Source organism: Centroberyx gerrardi, chromosome 9 (assembly GCF_048128805.1).
Source record: "Centroberyx gerrardi isolate f3 chromosome 9, fCenGer3.hap1.cur.20231027, whole genome shotgun sequence".
Classification (NCBI taxonomy): domain Eukaryota; kingdom Metazoa; phylum Chordata; class Actinopteri; order Beryciformes; family Berycidae; genus Centroberyx; species Centroberyx gerrardi.
The window spans coordinates 22,223,454-22,244,930 of NC_136005.1; the positions used below are offsets into that span (position 1 = coordinate 22,223,454).

The 21,477-nt window shown below is 44.4% G+C and overlaps 1 protein-coding gene across 1 annotated transcript in view; it reads left to right on the plus strand.

Annotated features, from left to right (window-relative positions):
* hmcn1 (hemicentin 1) overlaps window positions 1–21,477 on the plus strand; it is a 95,909-nt gene that overhangs the window by 25,252 nt on the left and 49,180 nt on the right. Inside the window, 14 exon segments of the mRNA XM_078285502.1 lie at window positions 4,196–4,316; window positions 4,579–4,842; window positions 4,950–5,094; window positions 5,264–5,385; window positions 8,408–8,677; window positions 11,880–12,021; window positions 12,612–12,739; window positions 13,028–13,141; window positions 13,902–14,060; window positions 15,056–15,247; window positions 15,417–15,512; window positions 18,485–18,612; window positions 18,901–19,045; window positions 20,477–20,589. Of these exon segments, the coding sequence (XP_078141628.1) occupies window positions 4,196–4,316; window positions 4,579–4,842; window positions 4,950–5,094; window positions 5,264–5,385; window positions 8,408–8,677; window positions 11,880–12,021; window positions 12,612–12,739; window positions 13,028–13,141; window positions 13,902–14,060; window positions 15,056–15,247; window positions 15,417–15,512; window positions 18,485–18,612; window positions 18,901–19,045; window positions 20,477–20,589 (2,139 nt within the window).

A 21,477-nucleotide genomic window follows, 5' to 3' on the forward strand; every position in this document is an offset into this window, starting at 1 on the left:
GGAAATTACAAGCATTTTTACCTGAGTGATTTGTTGTAGGGGCCGGGGTGGCCCCTGTATTCCATGTAGACCCCTGCTGCACCACTTTCCCTCTCCTCTGCCTGGCTGTGTTCTGTGTTAGCACCCGATGGTGATTTACAGAGCGAGAGATTAGAAGAAAAAACGGTGTCATCGCCATTTCCTCTCAGAAGGAACGTGTTTTTGTGTAACTTTGCTGTTGATTTTCCTCAGGACTTCATTTTTCCCATGATTCAATCTGCCACTTTTTTTCTATATTTTTATCACATATGGCTTTTGTTTTTGTCGTTGATTGTCATTTCTACAGCAACTTGGCCTGCAAACCTACCCAACTTCCCTGCATATCACTATGCTGGCTCTTTCAAGTCTCCTCCTTATCGTGCCTCTCTTGCTCCTCTCTAATCCCTTTCCAGTAGCCACGAATGACATCATGGGCCTATGCTGTGATCCAAAACAGTGTAATGTCTTCATAGTGTAAATCCTCAGCATTGACTGCTATATGTGTGTCCTTGTAGAAATAGAGTTATTGCTAAATCCAAATGAGTTATGCCTTACCAGGGCAGTATGCTTTTGTAACGTGGATGTAGAACATACAGTCAACCAGCGATAGATTCTTGTTTTTGGACTGCGGTTGATTTATTTGAAACAAGGCCTGTCCAGCTGTGTCTACACTTAACCCATAGGTTAATCTCATGCCGGGCTCTCTCACTAAACACCAGTGTCAGAAGCCTTTTTTTACACAGAAAAGCTGGCAGGAGCTCAGCGTTTAGAAGTGTAGTACTGCTGGCCTCGGTCCTATTCACACTGCCCATTAAACAACATCAAAATACCTGTCTGCAGAAAACAAAACCATCATCTTTTCCCTCCTGTGTGAAAGCTACTAGAAAGCACTCTCCAGCATGCTGTGTTGCCTCTGGCGGACCTTTTCCAACTTTTGACTCATTGTTTACACTGGGTGGTTTGGCGGCATATTACTTTGTTTTGTCTGTCTGGGGGATTTGTAAAAAGAAACTTCTGGGTTGATTTTTAAATGGTGCTCTAAAGGTGAAACGTTCTGTATCACTGTGTCCTCTGTTTAATCTCAGACTAAACACCACATCAGAAGGCTTTGGCCTCAGTGATTGGGCTCTAAGCTGTCAGACGTTACCAGCATGTCGAGCTGGACAGAGAGGTGGTGAGGGATATCGAACAGACTCAAATATGAAGGACCAACAACAACATAGAACGAGAGGAACTGTATCCCTCCTGTCTTAATTACATTCTGTGGTTGCCTCTTTTTGTCTCCCCCTGTCGCTGTCTGTCTTTCTCTCTCTCTCCCCATCTGTCTCTCTCACTCTCTTAGCCTATTTCTTTCCCTATTCCCTTTCCATTACTTCTCTCTTGTTCTGTCTCTTGTTGCGTCTTCCTCCCACCTTATATTTTCCTCCTCTTATTCTCTCCCTCAGAGAGCCACAGGAGAATGTGCTCTTCTCTCTCTTGCTCCAATATGTCCAGAAGTTGCTGCTGCTGCTGTATTCAATTGTTTTTCCCGTTTCTCCTCTTGGACAATGCCTCTTCCAACCCCCAGCCCCCCGACACCAGGAGACCTCTATCTGGCTCTCAAACCAAAAATATCTCCTTCTCAACTGTAGCTATGTTTCCCAGGCCATCCAAGGAGCTGTGGATAAATACTTTGGGGGGATTTCAGTGTTCTGCCATGCTGGGTTTCACTAAGGCTAATGGCCCGTGACACCGCAGTGTAAGACCCGGGCCATAGATTGTGTGTGAAAAGGAATTTGATCCTTTTTAATCTGCCTTTAATTGGATACTGTGGTGGTGTATGGAGGGTGGGTTCACCCTGTTATTGCCCCCTGCTTCTTCGATTTTCCCCATCATTCCTGCTTCCTTGCCTAGGCTCTCAGATCGACTGTGCGTGTGTGTGTGTGCACATTTGAATGTGTGTGTGCAACTAAAGAATCATCCAGGTGAGACTTCTTAGTGCTGCACTGACCTCAGCATTGACGAGTGTGTCTTGGCTTCATACTGACTGGAGTTTTATGGCCCATGATAATAGTTTAGGAAGGTTGTAATTTGAAAAGCACGCAAACAACTCAAAGGAATAGCGGCGGTGGCGACCTGCCCTGCTCCTAGTCTCCGTCTCTGCTTTTTTTCCTCTGTCTCAGTGTCCTCTGCCTGCTCTCTTTGTCTATCTGTCTGCCTCTCTCTCTCTCTCTCTCTCTCTCTCTCTCTCTCTTTCTCGCTTTTGCTCTGCTGCCCTGATCTGTAGACAGCAGCCAGGTGTCCTGTAGAGCACAAAACACATCAAATAATAAAAAGAAATGGGGGAGAAGGAGCAGGACATATTTTTAAGTGACTCGAAGCAACTGGAATTTTTGGGGGGGGCTTTCTCCTGCCAAACACAGAGAAAACAGACTAAAGAATGTTTCTGACCTTTAATAATACAATATGTTTGTGGTTGCTCCATCTCTGGGGAATATGACAGTTTCTTCCTTTTCCAGTGCAGTGCTAGATATTTCAGTCCAGATTTTTTCAGACTACACACATCTAGTGTGAACATCATTCCAGACAGACATTGACAGCCGCAGGTCAATCCAATCAAAGAATTTCTAACCAAATAAGAAGTTCAGGACATAACATACCCTTTTACATTTCAGTTTTGAGGTCTAAAACGTTCAAAAGGAGAGAAAAGTTCTGAGTAAAGAATATGCTCAAATCATATGTTCAGTTCATGATACAGATCAGGGTATCTACTGTAAGTAAGCTCTCTAGCAAATCAAGCCATGGACTATGAGAGCCTCAGTTTGTTCTTTACCTGTGGTCCTAAAGAGTCAAATCAATGTGTGAGTGAAAAATCTGTATTGCTAATGTGTGACAAAAGTCTCAACACAGCCATCTAAGGACCTGGCCCGGTCAGTCTGTGCAGCTGTGTGTGAAGTAGGGAAATGGGAGGCTTAATGACAGGGACTCTGCAATGGGTCCTCCTTGTCTTTGGTAAGAATATGGTCCTTAAAGTGTCCCTCCCCTAGTTATGGCCCCATTTACCATCAACTAAAGACCAGCGGATCATTCTATAGCAGCCATTAGGGCGGGTTTAATGACCACGTCATGTATTGTGTTTTTAGGATGGTGGGGCATTAGCATTTGAGGCGATATTGCCACCCAACAGCCCTGCTGAACCCCCTTTGTAGGGGCGTTACCTCATGGTCTGAGTAATTTCACCTCTATCTTAGTAATGAAGAAAGAATAATAGTTGTCTTTCTGGCTGTCTTCTGTGCACTATCATGTAGACTCCATTTTGTTATACAGTACATGTTTGGTAGTCAACATCAGTTTTCTTTTCAAGTATAGGTTAGATAAGATTAGGTAAAGCCTAGCAGTTGAAAAATATAGTAAATTCACACATTCTCTTTCATCTAAGGCAATTGTAAATGACAGTTTAGGTTTGCATGCCTCATTCTGCGTTGTGAGTCAACGTCTCTGAAAGCTCCAAAGTGTTTTACCTAAGGTGAGGAGTTTCCACCTCTCACCAACCTGTACTTCATTGTAATTACTCTGTCTCTATTCCTGCCATGCTTCAAAAGACTTCTGTATGATGAAGACCACATGAACTCACACGCTGATTATAGTGGTCGTGTTTGCCTAATTAAAGTATGAATGTCTGAATGACTGAATAGATCATCGCATCTGTGGATTGTGGATGTTTTATAAGCTCAGGTTTAGGACATTTGACAGTCATTCTTGACTTACTCAAAATGGCTTGTCTGTACAAGTGGGGATGGCTGGCATACAATAGGTTGTTACACAACAATTCCAGAGCTGCGTCTCTCTGTATGTGCCATTCAAACCTCTCATGTCCAGTACAGTGTTCCTTTTGAGACAACAGCTCTTCTTTCTCTTGTTTTCTTCAGATAGATGAAACATGAATCATCATCAAGTATCAGCCAGGCTTTTGGACCAAATCCACTTGGAACAAAGCTCTGACATTGTCAAATTCCTTATGAAACAATAACATTTGTTTTCAATAACCAAGATTTGACCATGAAAAATGCTTGTTTTATTTTGGAGCTGATCTCGCAGATAAAACCAGAGGCATGGATGTTACTAACAAGCAGTTCTGTGTCACATTAACAAAACTGCAACACAAGTTCTGAACATATCTGTCTCCCTGTTTCTGCAGACTTCTAGTCAAGGAAGACACTCAGTCCGTATATCAGGTCTCAGCACCATTGACTTCAGGGCCGGGTTTTCCAGGAAGCCCACGTTCGACTTCAAGAAAACCATAAGTAGGCCAGTTCAAGGTCAGTGAGGTCAACCTTTCCAAATGGTAAAAACGACACAGCAGCTGTTGTATGTTTTCAGTTTCACCTGTTGTCTGATGGGTTTACTTAGGCCTGAAGTTTATCTGTATCATGTCCTACTTCTCTTTCATCACCTTCTCTTTGCCCTCACCTTTTTCTCCCAACTCAAATTTTGTAGCACAGATATTGTATCTAGCCCATGTTTGCCCAAGGCAGATTTGCTCCGGGACAGTGAAGTATATATGTTATATCGTCGTTCCAGGTATTCCCACCCACATCCTTCTCAACACCACTGGGCTTTCCCCTCCGGCTCGTGCTGTTAGGCTGGAGCTCCTGTCAATCACGGGGGAAGTGATAAAAACCTTGCCCATCCGCTACTACCCCGAGCGCAAGCCGTACGGCCTCTGGAACATCACCGAGTTCATCCCGCCCAACGAGGCCTTCTTCCTGCGGGTGACAGGATATGACCGGGACGGGTTCCTGTTCCAGAGAGTCTCCAGCGTTTCCTTCTCCAGTATCGTACCTGGTCAGTGATGCAGGTTGTCTCCCAGTGGGTGGGTTTATAGATAATGCCTGCTCATGATTGCCTGACCGATTAACACTGTCTACTGTTTTCCTGTCTCTCCCTGTTAGATGCCCCTAAGGTGCTGATGCCGGCCACAACTCATGGTTACTACCTCCAGAAAGGGGCGATCAGCTGCCAGGTAGACAGTCTGATCCCCTTCACTCTGCGCTTCACCAGAGATGGGAAACGACTCGGGGTGGATCAGTTCTTCAGGTAAACAGGATCGGGGAGGAATAGCTAAATAACGAAAGAAACAGTCCAAACACTTAGATATAAAGCTAAAAAACTGCCATACTGTGTTTCCACTTCTCCACATTTAATGTGGCATGGATTCAATCCAACTGAAATTTGTATCTATCTCCTATGATTCCTTTGTTCCCAGGGAGTCAGACAATGCATCATGGGAGATAGCCCAGGTTACTCTGAAGGATGAAGGCTACTATGAGTGTATTGCCATCAGCAGTGTTGGGACTGGACGAGCTCGCACCTTCCTGGACGTATCAGGTAAACGACACCTCAAGACTGTTTGATCCTGTCGTAGTTCGATAACAGGCAGGTTAAAATATTCTGTCGTTATTTGGTCAGTTACCACTAATGCAGTAATTACATTGCAATTATAATTGCACATACAGACACACATGCACACACACACACACATAGAAGCACACACACACATTTCTGTGGCACCTGACATACAACTTAATGTAAAGTTAAGTTATTGTTAAATAAAGAACACTGACATGGATTTCTAGAATATAAGAGACAACTATTACAGCATGCCAGAATGGCCCATGACATAGACAGCAGTGTTTATTTTTGTCAAGGTATGAGTAGACACCAGTCCCCCTGTGTGTAGCTTATTATTCATTTACCACTGCATGGTGTGCTACCCTCCATCACCATGTGTAATGAGCTAGCACTGTCGGACAGGATTGCGTAAATTGGGGAGCTGGCATACATTAGTCTGTGCCAACAAGAGTAATTAGCGTGTGATGGATCTACTTGCAGGGCAGTGGGTGATTTAAAGTATCGTTGTCCTTAATGTACCTATATCATGTGTAGAGGAAAACACTTCCAGGCACACAAACACACACACACACACACACACACACATACACACATAAAATACCACAAGTGAAATGGTGCAGCAAGAGTAACAGTGAAGTTTACGTCATGCTCAATAGGACATAGGCTTACATACACACATACACACACACATGCTACTTAGGGAATACACTGATTACGGCTGGAATCCAAGCACCAGTTGATGTGCGTTTGAATTTTATAGGCTTCAGGGTCACTGGCTGTTCATCTCGTGCAGAGACCCTGTGTGGTGGAGGAATGAATGTAACCTTATGGAGAATGTGACCCCAACTCACAACCTGACTTTTTCAATCCATGCCTCACAGCGATCAAGCCATGGGATTTATGATATGGTTTGTGTGCCTGATTTGTAAAGCAATGGACTGTAGCTTTATGGTATAAGATGAAGGAACACATGCACATGTCATAAATTTGTTGTTGTTACATCCCATAGACTAAGAAAAAGCAGTGTAGTGATAGTTCATGGTATGGTTTCAATACAAAAACAGAGGTTGAAACTACTCAATGGTCACTACAGTAATAAATGCAACTCTTTTACAATCTCAGAGAGCTGGTGGTTTCAATTTTTGCCCAGTAAATGTCTTGGCTGATGTTAAGGAGAAAATACTTCTGGCACCTAACAGGACAAGCATGCCTGATCTCCATACTTCATATACTTGTTTATAGCCTCAATCACAAACAAAAATAGATTGTTTCCTATTACTGAAATCCTCTGTGGGTCATTTGTTTTTTTCAACCTGAAACCTTTCCGTTATGGGAGACCAGAGCTGACACCGCGTGAGTCCCAGTGCAGTCAGCAGAATTCTCTTTGCCCGAATTTTGCTTTACAAACAACTTCCTGCTCTGTGGAATTCACTGGAGCTTCATCAGCTTGACGAATGCCAAGTAGAGGGAAAGACAGTGGGGGGGGGGCGGGGGGTGCGGGTGCAGAGGAACAGAGAGTGAGAGGGAGCTGAAAGATGTTTTGTGATATTGCAGAAGGGGAGTCAGCAAAAGAGCCAGGCGGGGATCTGTGGAACATGTGGGTGTAGCTCATTACTGTAACTCACCTACTGTCTATACAGTCAGAAGGTGCAGAGGGGACTTGGTTTGTCCAACCTTAGCCTCTCATGACACTTTTTCTGCCCTAAGATTAGCTAAACTCAATCCCCCTCAACTGCTGCTCAAAGCTTTGTCACTGGGCCAGTGATATTCTTAACAGGATGACAGACCCTCTCATTTTACGCTCCTACATACACACACACACACACACACACACGCCCCCTCAGCTGCCAAATTTATGTCACCGTAATCCCAAGGAGGTGTGTTGAAATCCCCAGCATCCTCCTTGCTCCTTCTAGCAGAGCCAAAGCCTCCTCTACCTCTCTTCTCCCCTCCTCTCTCCTTTCCCGCCATTCCCCCCTTTCCCCGCATAGCTCTGGCTCACCTCTGGAAAATGATTGACGACACACCGAGGCTCAAGGGATGAGCGTTTTCTACGTGATGACTGGAGAAAAGAGAGAGAAAGAGAGAGAGAGAGAGAGGGGGAGATAGACAGGAATAGAGAGGAGAAAGAGATCACCATGACTCTGATGAATGGTGAACGTGAACATCATTCTGATGGATGGTGTTTCAATTTTTCTCTCACACACAGCTAAACTACATGGAATATCTTCATACACTGAGGAGTACCACCACACAAACACACACACACACACACACACACACACACACACCGCAGGGAACAGCTATACATTGTACAAGGGTTAGACCGATACTATGCTACTACTTTGCTGATACTATGTCAGACCGATATTGGCCTTTTATTAAATATGAGATATTGGCCAGTTATGTCGCCCACTGCGGATATGATGCAGGTTCCTCCCTGACCACAGCTATGTAAATGCAGTCTGTAAAATGACATGACACAATGGCATTTTTTTTTCTATTTATTAATTCATTGTTCAATTTTGTTTTTTTTGTAAATTAATTCTTCATTTATTTTTTATTTTCTTCATTTATTATTCATTTATGTATTCCATTGAATAGGTGGAGTGGGTCACCCTACCTTAAGAAGCTGTTAATCTTAAGAGGTTTTGGTTTTTAATGGAATGTTGTAATGTCCCATGGTCTAAATGTTGTTTCAGGGGCTTTTCCACCCTGTCAAGAGTAAAATTCTTGGGGGAAACACCGAATACTTTTTTGGCATGAAAATAAACTAATATCTGCTCAAAATATCAGTTATCACAGCCTCCGTCTAAAAATATTAGAATCAGCCTTCAAAAACGCATTTGGAACCCTGCATTGTAGAAAATGCTTCATGTCTCTACAAGAGTGTCAATGAAAGAATAACCCAGTTTCTCTGAATTCCTGTGAAGCCGACTTCTCTTTATAGTCCAAGGCTTCTGGCTGCCACCAACACTATTCCACTCTCGTCCTGCAGAGCCTCCTCCTGCCGTCACAGCGGAGGGGAACGTCACCGTCTCCCCCGGCTCCCACGCTGTCCTCACCTGCCACGTTGTCAGCACCGTCGGCTTCAACCTCACCTGGCTGAGAGGGGGCCAAGATGCCCGGGCGGACCCACGGGTGCGCGCCCTGGGCAACCTCTCGCTGGAGGTGTACGGCGTCACCCCGGATCACGCCGGCTGGTACGAGTGCATCGCTGTCAACGAAGGAGGGGCGACCGTGGAACGAATCTATCTCACTGTGCAAGGTGAGTAGTGTGTGTGTGTGTGTGTGTGTGTGTGTGTCTGTGTGTTAAATAGTAGAAGAAGTTAAAGATTAGAGAGCATTAGGGACACTGGCAACAATTTTTGGGGGGAATTTGATGTTAGCAGTTACATGCAGTTCCAGCAGCAGAAGCTACTAGGCTACAGTTGAACACGATTGTTTTATTGTGATTTGCAGTTTTGTAAATGTGTGTTTAATTTTTGTCACTGGCATATATGTGTGTGTGCGTGCATGTTCAAGCATGTGTGAGATTCACTGTGTACAGTAAGTGTGTGTGGTGTGTGTGTGACACTCTGAGATTTACACTGTAGGGGAATGGGACTCCTGGCAAACACTAACCGCGCTCTCAAACACATGATCATCTCCCAGTAGCCCTCCCCCCCCCTCCCCTCTCTTGCTCCCCATAATTCACCCTAATGCTTTATGGGACGTGTGAAAATGATTTATGCCTGACTCTCAGGCAGCGCTGCTAACCTAGAGTTTTCCATCTCCAGACAGCTCTCATAGTCCCGTTCCTAACACTTCGCTGACACTGAATCAGGAACACATTGTCCGACAGATGGGAGAGAGTATAGCTGGCCGTCCGGCTGTAGCGCGGCGGAGCACGGGCCCGCGCCCGGCCAGGAAATGGCGATGTAATACAACGATAAAAGCCACCCTTAGCAGCTCAGCCGGATCCCCTCAAGGACAACCCAGGAGGTAGAGGCAGAGGAGAGAGAGAGAGGGGCAGTCGTTTTTCATAATCCAATCTGTCTAAATGAACATCCTGTATTTACTTTGTTATACAACCATCAGTCCCAGGAGAAGTTAATTCAAAGGCCATATGCTGCTCGCTATGAGCTACGATAGGCAACTTTCTCCTTCACCCTCACAGACTGCCAGTGTCTGTGTCCTGCCAGGACCTGATGCTCTCACCTGTAAAACAATTTGGTTCTTTCGCCTTAAAATCAAAAGTCAATTCTGCTGTAATTCTCAGTAAACTTGCATTTGAACTTAAATTGTCCCTTTTTCTTGACCTACATTTGAATATGAGTTGATTTGAAAAGTTCACTGTGATTTTTAGTTGGGGCAAGGTAAACCTTCATGACACAGATTGAGAAGCTCAAGGCTTTAATGCTAGTGCTGCAGAGCTCCACCGGCCTGCCCTGGCTCGTCTCATTGAGTGATAAGTTGCTCAATTGACCCTAAAACATTTTCCCAGGCTTCGGTGGACATTTTTCTCTTCGGCGCACTCCTTACCTGTATGTGATTATCTTTTTTTCCAATGATCCTGTCATTCTGTTTTTCTTTCTTACCGTATCTTTCTCTTAATTTCCTAGCAATTTCTTCTATTCTCTTTTGCTCTGCCCCATCTTGCTCTGCCTCATCTCTCTCTCTCTCTCTCTCTCTCTCTCTCTTTCCCTCTCTCTCTCTCCTGAACAGCTGTTAGCAAGCCCCGGGGTTTTCTAATTACCCCCTGGTCAGTCCCATCCTAGTCATTAGCCCCACTTTGAAGTGGGTCAGGCCTGCTGACACCTTACAACACTCGGACGGAGCGCACAGGGAGCGAGAAGGGGATGAAGGGAGAGGTAGGGAGGGGAGCAGAGACAGAAAGAGAGGGAGAGAGAAGGCGGATGTAGAGGGAGAGAGGGAGGGAGGGAGGTAAGAGAGGGAGCAGGTGATGAAGGGAGAGCTAAAGACAGGTTTCTCCCTGACACGTAAAGGGTGCTGCTGAGTAAGGGTGGAAGTATGTGTCTCCCCTCTCAAGAACCGCCTAGTTCCTGATCAGAGAGAAGTTCCTGCCTCCACAGGGCAAGGTGACCTGGAGAGAGGGAGAGGTGAGCGAGGAGTGGGCCGGGCCGGGCCGGGCTGTAAACAAGGAGAAAGGGGCCCGACAGTTGTTCCGAGGACCTTACTTTTGACCCCGTATGGCTTGTATAATAATCACTGTATAGCCTTAGGCGCTGCTAAGATGAAGCATTGACACAATTCCAAGTTGAGGTATTTCAATTTGTTTCAAGTCAAGGTTGTAATATATCAAACGGCTGTAAATTTATTGGCGGCATCTGGTAAATGCATTATATATCCTTCAAAACGTGACATCTCCGATGCTTGAAGCCTGGATAGATGGAACATCGGCACAAACACCATACATTCCTTCACACCTACTGTACCTCTGTGTCTCTGTTCAGCCTGCTGAACTTGTGACTGCTGGCCCTCCTCTATCGCCCCGGTTCTTTCTCTGAGCCTGTCCAAAGAAGTTGTCTTACAGTACAATTTACTGATGGCATGCAAGGAATGACACGGTCACATGTCACTGTCTTGCCTCTGGTCACAGGAAAGAATAAATCCCTCTCTGGCGTTTCAAATGGACTCATGAAGGGAATTTCGTTTTTTTGGAATTATCCTTTCAAGTTCTCTCTCTCCCCCATTGAGAAGTCGAGCTCTCGCATTGAGTTTTCTACAAGTTGGAAAGGCCAGAGACTCTGGAGATGCTTCTGGCAGTGGGGATGAAATAGAGAAAACACACCCTTACAGGGATGAGTTACACATCATGAATCAATTGGAAAATCGCTCCAGATTCCACGGCTTTGCGGGGTCTGGATTCAATATTCCTCCCTGTTTTACCAATAAAAGGAGAGATGAGGGTGAAAGATATGCCGTGAAACATTATTGGTTGTAGTAACAGGCATCACTCTTCCTGCTACAGTGAAAATAAAAGTTCATGCTCTATTACATCTTGTGACTGAGCCTAAGTTCAGTCAGGCCTCTGGGCAATGCTGGCCTGGAAAAAATCACAGCAAATATCTGCGCGAGTTCATGAGTTACATGTACAGGTCCAATACAGATTGTCAACAACAACAAAACCTTGGGTCGATGATATGATTATCTACTTGAGTCAAGATCTTTTCAAGATCTCACAGGCCAAAGGATGGAAATAACAATGAATTTCCATTTGTCCATTTGTGTTTTCACCCCCAAGAAAATGAACTTCCAAACTAGGAAATTTGCTCCTGACCTTTGAACTGATTACAGCTTAAAAATGGCTCCTCACCTTACTTCACTTTGATTGTTTGATTGTTTCATAGATAGATAGTTTGACTGATGGGTTGAATTTGGCCATTGCGATCAGTAGAATGTCTTCAGTAACTGATTGATTAATTGAGTGATTTAAATTGATTTTTATCTCTCCTGTCTTCCTGCAGAGGTGCCCAGGGTTTCAGTGGAGCCTCGGAACCAGACTTTCATGACAGGACAGGAAGTGAGGATCAAGTGCTCAGCCAGCGGCTACCCTCCACCCCGCCTGGTCTGGACCCACAACGACATGTTCATCATGGGGTCCAACAGGTGAATTCATGACCTTTCACTTACCAACAGATCTGCTGACAGGCATAGACCTGCAAGAAAAGCAATGATTAGAAGAGGTGATGATGTACAGGCAGAGCGCTATTTTGCCTTTCGTTTAATGTGTTGTGCTTCAAAGGTTCACAGGTGTTCTCATTTTAAACCTTTCATGCTCTATTTATTAGTAACCGAGTAACCAATTAGTAAATGAGTGTGTGGTTTATCATGGTGTGTATAGGGAGTCTGTGATCACAGTTATTGTATCCTTTTCTTAAAGCACAGTATACAGTCCTCCTCCTTCAGTATTTTATCAGTTTTCATGGTAGGAGACATTGTAACATTTGATAACATAGCCTGAACTGGGATTCTGGGAACCTGTGTAGTTACACTTCATTGTAATGATGTAATTGTAAAGCAGAAAACAAGGCCAGCCAGACACTCACTAGGCAAATATACATTTGAACATAATGTTTGAATCCTGAATCAGAATCCTTTCCCTCTCTCTCCCATCTTCCCTGTCACTCTCCACCGTGTGATGTGTAATCAAGCAGAAATGCAGTGAAAATGCTGACTTGATCCTCTTGCATGTTCAGACACAGGATGACTCCTGATGGTACGCTGGTTATAAGGAACATGGAGCTGAAGGATGGAGGAGTGTACGGCTGTCTGGCCAGCAACCAGGCTGGAACAGACACAATGACCTCCACCCTCACTTATATTGGTGAGTATTGTAGGGCAAACACAGACAGATTGACAACATGCAAAAACACACACATATTGTACATACAACATACAACCAATACAACCAAACATCTTAAAGCAGTAGCCAAGAATTTTATGTAAAAATACACCCATCTGAACAGCCTAAATCACATCTTCCACACACAAAGACGCAAAGGCGCACACACACATACACACACACACCTATACACACACTAGATCTTATTGCGTTTGCTCTCTCTGTTGTAGCGATTTACTGTCCATCCTTCAACAATTTTTGCTTCCCTAGAATCTCCTGTGGTGACAGTGGCGCTGAGTGAGATTCTCATTGGTCTTGGAGAAACCACAGTGATGGCCTGCTCAGCGTCTGGAACCCCGCAGCCTGAGATCTGGTGGTACAAAGGTAACACTCCCGCGAAGGAGGGAGACGTACAAACTTGGATACACTTTTAGCTGCGCTAGACAAAAAAATGCTATTCAGACACTCTATACAAACATGTTAAGAAAATAAACACAGGCACACATATGCACATGCAGTAAGTACACACATACATGCATACACACACACACACACACTATATAAAACAGCCCTCTTTGCCTAGAAAGGATAGGGAAGTTTATAGGAAGTGAAATGTTTTGACGTCTGGCTGACAGGAAGTGTTTCGCTGACAGCTTTTCCACGCTTATTTTTTTGTGTACATCTCAATGGAGATGTAACAACACCCACAAACCCCCCCCCCCCCCCCCCTCCCACACACACACACACACACACACACACACAATGACAGTGCAATGCTCTGTTTTGTATTTAATGGGTTTTATTTTGCCAACTGTATTCGATTGCTGTTGCAGTTTAGTCCCACTACAATAAAGATCCCTAGTGAACTGGAGTGATTCCGGATTCAGTGATTCTGTTGAGACAGAATCTACATATAAAGTTATTCTCCAGACCGAAGGGATTATTACACCCACATGTGACCGTGGAGAAATAGCTCTGAATAGACAGCCTTGTATTATGGAACGCCACAGAACAAAACAAAGCCAAATCAAATTACAGTAAAAAAAAAATTGCTTTGATAGCTTGAGTAGTCCCAACTTAAGACAGGCACTGATAAGAACTGAGTCGACCCAAACTCAACTGATGGATTGGTCCTCATCACTAGGAGACCTCCAGCTCCATCCATCGTCCTTCATAGACGTTGATGTCCTGGGAGGGACGCTGACCATCAAGGAGACCCAGGATGTGGATGCTGGGGATTACACCTGTGTGGCTGTCAACCCTGCCGGCACCTCGTCAGGACAGATCTCTCTCGATGTCGGAGGTGAGAGTGCCACCAAAGGTTTAGTCAGCTTGGCAGAAGTACAGTAAGCAACTCCATATAATGACCACAGAGTTAGAATGCATAGCAAGGGCATTTCTTGGTGAATTAAAAACGTAAAAAACAAGGAATGGGCAAAAGGGAGGGAAGGGAGAAAGTGTCCCTTGTTTGTTGCTGGTTTGTTATGGTGCATTGTTATTCCCTCTGCCAAGGAGGTAATGTTTTCACCCGGGTCTGTGTGTTCGGGTAACAGGTGTCCGTCCACCTGTTAGCAGGATATCTCAAAAAGTTGGGCAAGAATTTTCACAAAACTTGATATGAAGGTTAGTTATGGGCCAAGGAAGAACTGATTAAATTTTCATGTCGATTGGCCAAAAGGGGGGTGGTGGTGGGCGTGGCATATCACTAAAAGGTGCATTACTTCCATGCGGGGTGTTGTTAGACATGGCGGAGGTCTGTGCTCTACTGAGCACATTTTCTAGTTTTCTGAATTGGTATACTCAACAAATCTCAACTAAAAATGTTAGTTCAAATGGAATCTAGTTGCTACAACCAACAGTAAATTGTTAGTTTTTTACTAAAATAAAAGGGATTGCATCTCATCATCATCATATCTGTGTAGGTATAAAAAATACAAATTCTTAGAATTGCTACTACAGTACGATTCCAAGTGGTTTATGTCAATGATGACATCACTCTATATTTGATCACTGATTGGCTACTCATCCTAGTAATGACTTAACGTCCATGATAATTATAATATGGCCTAACTATTGGTAAAATTCAAACTCTCTGCCTCTTCTAGGGACTTTATTCCCATAGCAAATTTATTAAACTCATGCAAAGCTGGTGCAACCGAGTCCTGGTCTTAAAATCCGTAGTGAACTGACAACCCCAAGCTCCCTTGACGGACAGGTTGACTGTCTGTAGAATGGAATACAGATGGACGGGTGTCCCTAACCTTTGCGACCTCTGCCGCCTTTCAACCCTGACCCCAGCTGCACCCAAGTTCACCCAAGAGCCATCTGACGTGGCGGCGGACATCGGCTCCAACGTGACCCTGCCGTGTCTCGCCCAGGGTCACCCCGAACCGCAGGTCAGCTGGAGGAGAGAGGACGGCTCCGCCCTCTTCAGCAGGCCGCACACACGCAGCGCCGTCGCACAGAGCCGGGGGGAGCTGCACATCACCAGTGAGTTTTCAATGAGATATGTGCATATACAGTACGTGTACTGTAAATTACACACATACATGAATGCACTGGGTTCACACTAACATTAGACTCTCTCTCTCTCTCTCTCTCTCTCTCTCTCTCTATCTATCTATCTATCTCTCTCTCTTTCTCTCCCTCTCTCTCTCAGACCTGTGGGTGGAGGATGAGGCGGTGTATGTGTGCGAGGCCCACAACCACTTTGGCAGGATCCAGACCCAGGCCAGGGTCACAGTGACTGGACTGGGTAAGTGCCACATCATTCCAAATATCTCTCTATCTGTCTCTCTGTCTATCTCTCTGTCTTTGGTTGCATGCAAAGAGCAAAACATAACATTTCCCCAGTTTTGAAATGAAAGCTTGTATTCGCAGCGGGAGATATTTAAGGGAGGGAGCAGGCATCCCTGAGTGATTTTTCATTTGCGTCCGGACTCTGCTTGAGTTACGGTGGAGAGTGAGGGAATGTAGGGGTGAACTTACTGAAAAAAGGGCTCAAATTCCCTGGCAGGGTATGAAGGGATGTCAGATCGGCAGAAGTCATGTGAGGAAAAAGAGCACTTTGTGTGTGTGTGTGTGTGTGTGTGTCTGAGGTAAGGAGAATGAGAAAGAGAGGTAGATGGACAGAGACAGAAAGGCTGAAAGAGAGAGAATCATTTGTTTCCCTTTCTCCATTTCTCACGTAATGCGGTCCACGGTTTCATTGGTAACATGCTGAGCTATCTGTTGCTTCATGAGTTATCCTGCTAAGACGCAGCGCTGACACTGAATCATCTTGACATTGAGGCTTAGCAGTGGACCCACGGCTGGTCTGCAGCTTGAAAGAGATTAATCTTTTACCTGCATTCCTATACATGTTTTAGATGTGATTGAAGTGAGCGAGGCCCAGCGTGTCCATAGCTTAGATTATTGATCAGAGTTCTGTTCTGTATGTCTCCTCACTCCCTGTGCTTTTGCACTTCAAAGGCATAGCCACGTGAAGTACAGGACACACACACACACACACACACACACACACGCCTGATTGTCTGAGTATGTTCAGTCATTGTCAAAATCATCTCCACTCTCCATGTCCAGTACATTTTCCCAAACATACTAACAACCTGTGTGTGTGCTTCTGTGTCTATCTGCCTGTATGTCTATGTACATGTGTGTTTCAGTCTTTACACGTGTGTGCGAGTTCATTAGCACATTTAAGTGGGTGTGTTTGAACACGTGTGCCTTGTTAACCACGGTGTCTCCACTGGAAACACACAGGGCCTTTATATGTGGGCCAAAGGTTAGAAGAGACAGAGCCACCCAGCTGACACATATTACTGCCCCACTTCCCTACTGACACAGTCTCCTTATAGCACACACACACACACACACACACACACACACACGTGAGTGGTTAGTATGCTTTGGAAAATGATGAATGTGGAGGGAAGTGATTTTGTGCAGATCACTGAATGTGTTTCTGCTGTCAGTGTCCTACAGATGTCTTATAATTTCACATTTATTTTCTCACTCATGCATGTTTAACATGGTTTGGCAGATGTTTGTTTGGACCCAGGGTCATAACACATTTTGTATATGAGGGAAATCATTTCATTTCATACACAGCACATTAGATGCCTTTCAATGTACAATATAAATGAAGGGCATACGTGAACACAACATTTCAGATAGTCAAGTGGTATTTATATGAAGTGTGTGTATGCATGTGTATGTGTGTGTGTGTGTGTGTGTGTGTGTGTGTGTGAGTGGATGTGTGTTCCCAGGCCGGTCAGGGTGGTCGTCACATTCCCCTGGCCAACACCCAGTTGTCTATCACAGCCCCCAGATGACACCAGCACTGACTGTGTGAACACAGCCAAACCATTTACACACACATGACGTCATGATGAAGTTTGTGTGTGTGTGTGTGTGTGTGCAGGTGTGTGGGGACAAAGGGGTCTGTACAAACTCTTAGAATCTGTGGAAAATGTGTAAATATGCAATGTTTATAGCAACCAAGGACTCCCTATGCACCACACACACACACACACACACACACACACAAAAACACACACACACACACACACACACACACATGCGACCTCACAGCTTTGTTAAGGTGCAAAACCATATGGAATGTAGGATGTGGTTGGTTTTCAGTGTGATGGCTGAGCAAAGATTGCTGTGAACCCTTGTGACCTGCTGGTCCTCAGAGAGTGAAAGCAGCAGAGAGAGAGAGAGTGAGAGAGAGAGAGAGAGAGAGAGAGAGAGAGAGAGAGAGAGAGAGAGAGAGAGAGAGAGAGAGAGAGAGAGAGGCCCGGTCTCAAAAACAACCACTTTGCTCATTTATTACTACTTGATCTTTGTGGTCTCGTCACTGCCAAGTGGTCGACTGGACCCTGGACCAAATTACCTTCCTTTGATATCAGTGAAAGCTGTTCCACTGCCCACGTTGCATTCTCACTGCATCGTGTCTAATGGAAGCATCCATGCTCAAAAATCACCAAAATTCAATTCTCAGTAGCTGACGTATGTGTTCATCCTCATATAGTGCATTGAAATAATGCATTGAAACTGATGAATATGGTACAGATGTTTTTCTCCTCTGCTCCTCCTTTAAAACGACACACTGTGGAGCAGCTAGAACGACACATTGACACTCAGCTGATGGCAACACAACACAATGCGTGCAGTGGAATTTGAGGTTTAACCTGCCATTGCTCAGTACGGCAACAGTATTCACAGAGCGCGATAGAACGTGGGTTGGCTAGCATCGCATGACAGGGCATGTTTGGAATCTGAGTGTGCAACTTGTCTCATTCATTCAAATTTCAGCAGAACCAAAACACAAAGGCAACAAGTAACTGCTGTGAAAAGTTCAAACTAATTGGCCGGTTGATTTATGTAACAGGGTCAACTCTCTACAGACCTTCCTAATCTTTCTCCTACTGGCTTACACACATACACAGGTCAGGTGAGGGTTTGTTTTCTGTGCACAGAAGGGGCTGCTATCCAGGCTGCTGTCCACACACACACACACACACACACACACACACACACACACACACACACACATATAAACACACTCATACACTTGCGCTTTTTGCAAACACCTGTTGATATTACTCTACTTAGTCATTTTCTTGTTTCCTTTCCTCTCATCATCTTATCCTCCCTTTCATTTTTCTGACACAAGCAATATATGATTGATAGATTGATGGATTGATTGATTGATATCTGCAGTCTCGCCTGTCATTGCGATGAGTCCGAGCGTGCTCAGTGTGATCGAGGACCAGCAGGTGACTCTGCCCTGTGTGCTGCTGGCTGGGAACCCGCTGCCAGAGAGACAGTGGCTGCACAACTACGGCCTGGTGAGGACACACACACACACACACACACACACACACACACACACACACACGAAAAGAAAGAAAGAAAGAAAGAAAGAAAGAAAGAAAACACATGCAGAAATAACGCTACTGAAGCTTTTTTCATCTCGCAACTTCACAGATGGTCATAACCATTTCTAGAGAATTGATATGCCTAACTAAATTCAAATGTTTGTGTTTCGCTGTATATATATATGTCGTGTTTGTTTGTGTGAATGCATGTGTACTGATGCTTCTATGTATTTGTATGTGTCTGCTGTCTTCTGCCAGCTGACCTCAGACCAGTATGTGACGGTGAGGAGGGACGGCAGTCTGCATATTGAGAGGGTTCGGATGGAGGATGGGGGCGACTACACCTGCCTGGCTGAGAACGCGGTGGGAGCCAGCAACCGAACCACCACCCTCAATGTCTATGGTAGCATGCACAAACACACACATACACATAACAGACATACAGGCATGCATACACACATTCACAGATACCTTACACACACTAGCGGAGGCTGGTTCATAGAGGATAGGGAGGATTTTTTGAAAAAGTGGAAAAATGTTGTTTAGTCTTAAGTACAGTAGACCTAATAGGTTTTTTTTCGGCTGAACCCTTTTACCTTGCAATTTGAGCGCTGTCCTTTTTGAGCAAAACCAGTATTCTTTCCTTCAACACTTTCCTTCTTCACTTTCCTTCCTCATTTCTCCTGTCTAAAGCTATAAAGGAAGATTGAAACTCTGAAAAAATGATTGTCGTTATTTCTGCTTTGAAAAAGGTCAGACTGCCATAACTTTTTAGGAACATCTTTTAGAAGATTGCATTGGAGTCAGTCCACAGTCTTTCTGAACTCCCTTACACAATAGCCTTTTATTCCCCCCTCCCCCCTCTCGCCTATCTCTATCTCCCTTGGTCTTTCTCTTTCTCTCTCTCTCTCTGTTTCCTTATGTGTATCCTCCTCCATCTCCCATTCTCCCCCTATCCATCTCCTTCGCACAGTGGAATGCTCTTACCTCATGAATAAAATTATTTTTGGTTGCATAAAAACCAGGAGCAGCTGAAGTTAATGGCACAGTTTGGAGCATAGAGAGAGGGAAAAAAATATGCTCTCCGTTTTTATTGGAGCCAGTTTTAGCCAGATTCTACCTTCACAAATGGGAATTGTCCGCGGCATGTAAAAATGCGCTGGCTCCCACGGCTCTTGAAATTAGGTCATTCCTGTGCAGATGTACACACACAGTGCACTGGACATTAACAGTATATAGGTCAGTTTCCCATAGCCCATGGGAAAGACTTTCCATAGGTAGGCTGCATAATTTGAAGTACATTCAAATCATACACATAAAGAGTGCAGATAGAAGACAGCTGTGCACAATAACTGCCAACTTTATTTTTATTTAAATGTCTATCAAATTGAACTTGCTGTGTCCAGTTTGTTTGTTGAAGTGTTTAGTGAAATCACAATTTTGTCCCAGTGAATTCAATAATTTTCTTCACAGTAGATGCTCCATGCTTCACAATCTGATCTTTTCTCCAGATTCCCCACGCTTTATAGATAAAACACATAGTTAGTAATGCAGGGAGAGAAAGAACAAGGAAGAGATGAGGAACAGAAGAAGAATACCTGGATATTTTCATCCAGATACTGTTTCAGTCTTCCTGATACCACTGTGACACACAACAAGAAAACAGTGGCACTGTATACACACACAAGCACACACACACACACACACACATACTGAGTACAAAATACATCTTTACAACCAGTGTATGCTCTCGGTGAGTGTATGTGTGCGCACAAATCTTTCTAAGGCTGTATTATAGGACTAACTGTGTCCTTATTTTTTCTAATGTTTCCAGTGATTCCTATCATTCAGCACGGCCCCCAGGTGTTCAGTACGATAGAGGGCACGCCCATCTCTCTGCCCTGCCGTGCCAGTGGAGTGCCCGCCCCCGACATCACCTGGGCCAAGGTCTGTGTTTGTAATACCTTTCTATATGATCAGGGATTCAACATCAGGATTTGTTCAGGGATTTCAACATGGTTTCTAGCCTGGTGGGGCTGTTTAGCCACCATTACAATACCTTCTCGCTGTGTTAGACAATGTTTCACTCACCTAAACTGTAAAACTCTTGCCAAAATTCAGCAGACTAGTTAACTTATTTGTGTTCACTTAGTATGAGCCTCAACTGCAAGACCTAGTTCCTATCAGTCAGTTAACTATGTGAAGTATTGCACTAAACATGCTTCTCATTTTCACACAGCATATGTTTGCGTGTGTGTGTGTGTGACCCCAGAAATAGTAACAGGGGTGGAGAGGGAAATGGCATGAAACGAGGAGATAAGTGAATAAAGAGAGAGATGCAGGTGAGAGGGATAGCAGCCAAGATTGCTCATGTTGCAACACATTTTGGCCAAAGTATAAATGTCTACTGGTGGTAATTTGGTAATGTCTGACACACCAGATGCGACATTACATCATGCAGTATTCAGACAGCTGTATCGTTAAGGTAAGCATGGTCACGCCATCCCAAAAAAAGTCACGTTTTCTCACTCAGGGCTTCACAGAGTCCACAAGGATTTTTTTATGTTGACTCACAGGCTCATTCACTCCCATTCAATTCCAAACAGCATATAAAACAACTTCAGAGACTTCTAGAGAGGCCGCCAATTACGTTTTGCAAGTTGAATCAGAATGCTAATATCAGACTATGAACTTTCACATTCTGAGAGAAGTTCCATTCACCATTTCATATTAATGCACGTATTCGGGAACACCGCGAGAGTCGAGACCAGGCAGGAGGCTTATCTTTACTGGGTGTATCTTGTAATATTTAGACAGCTTTATTTCAAAATATTT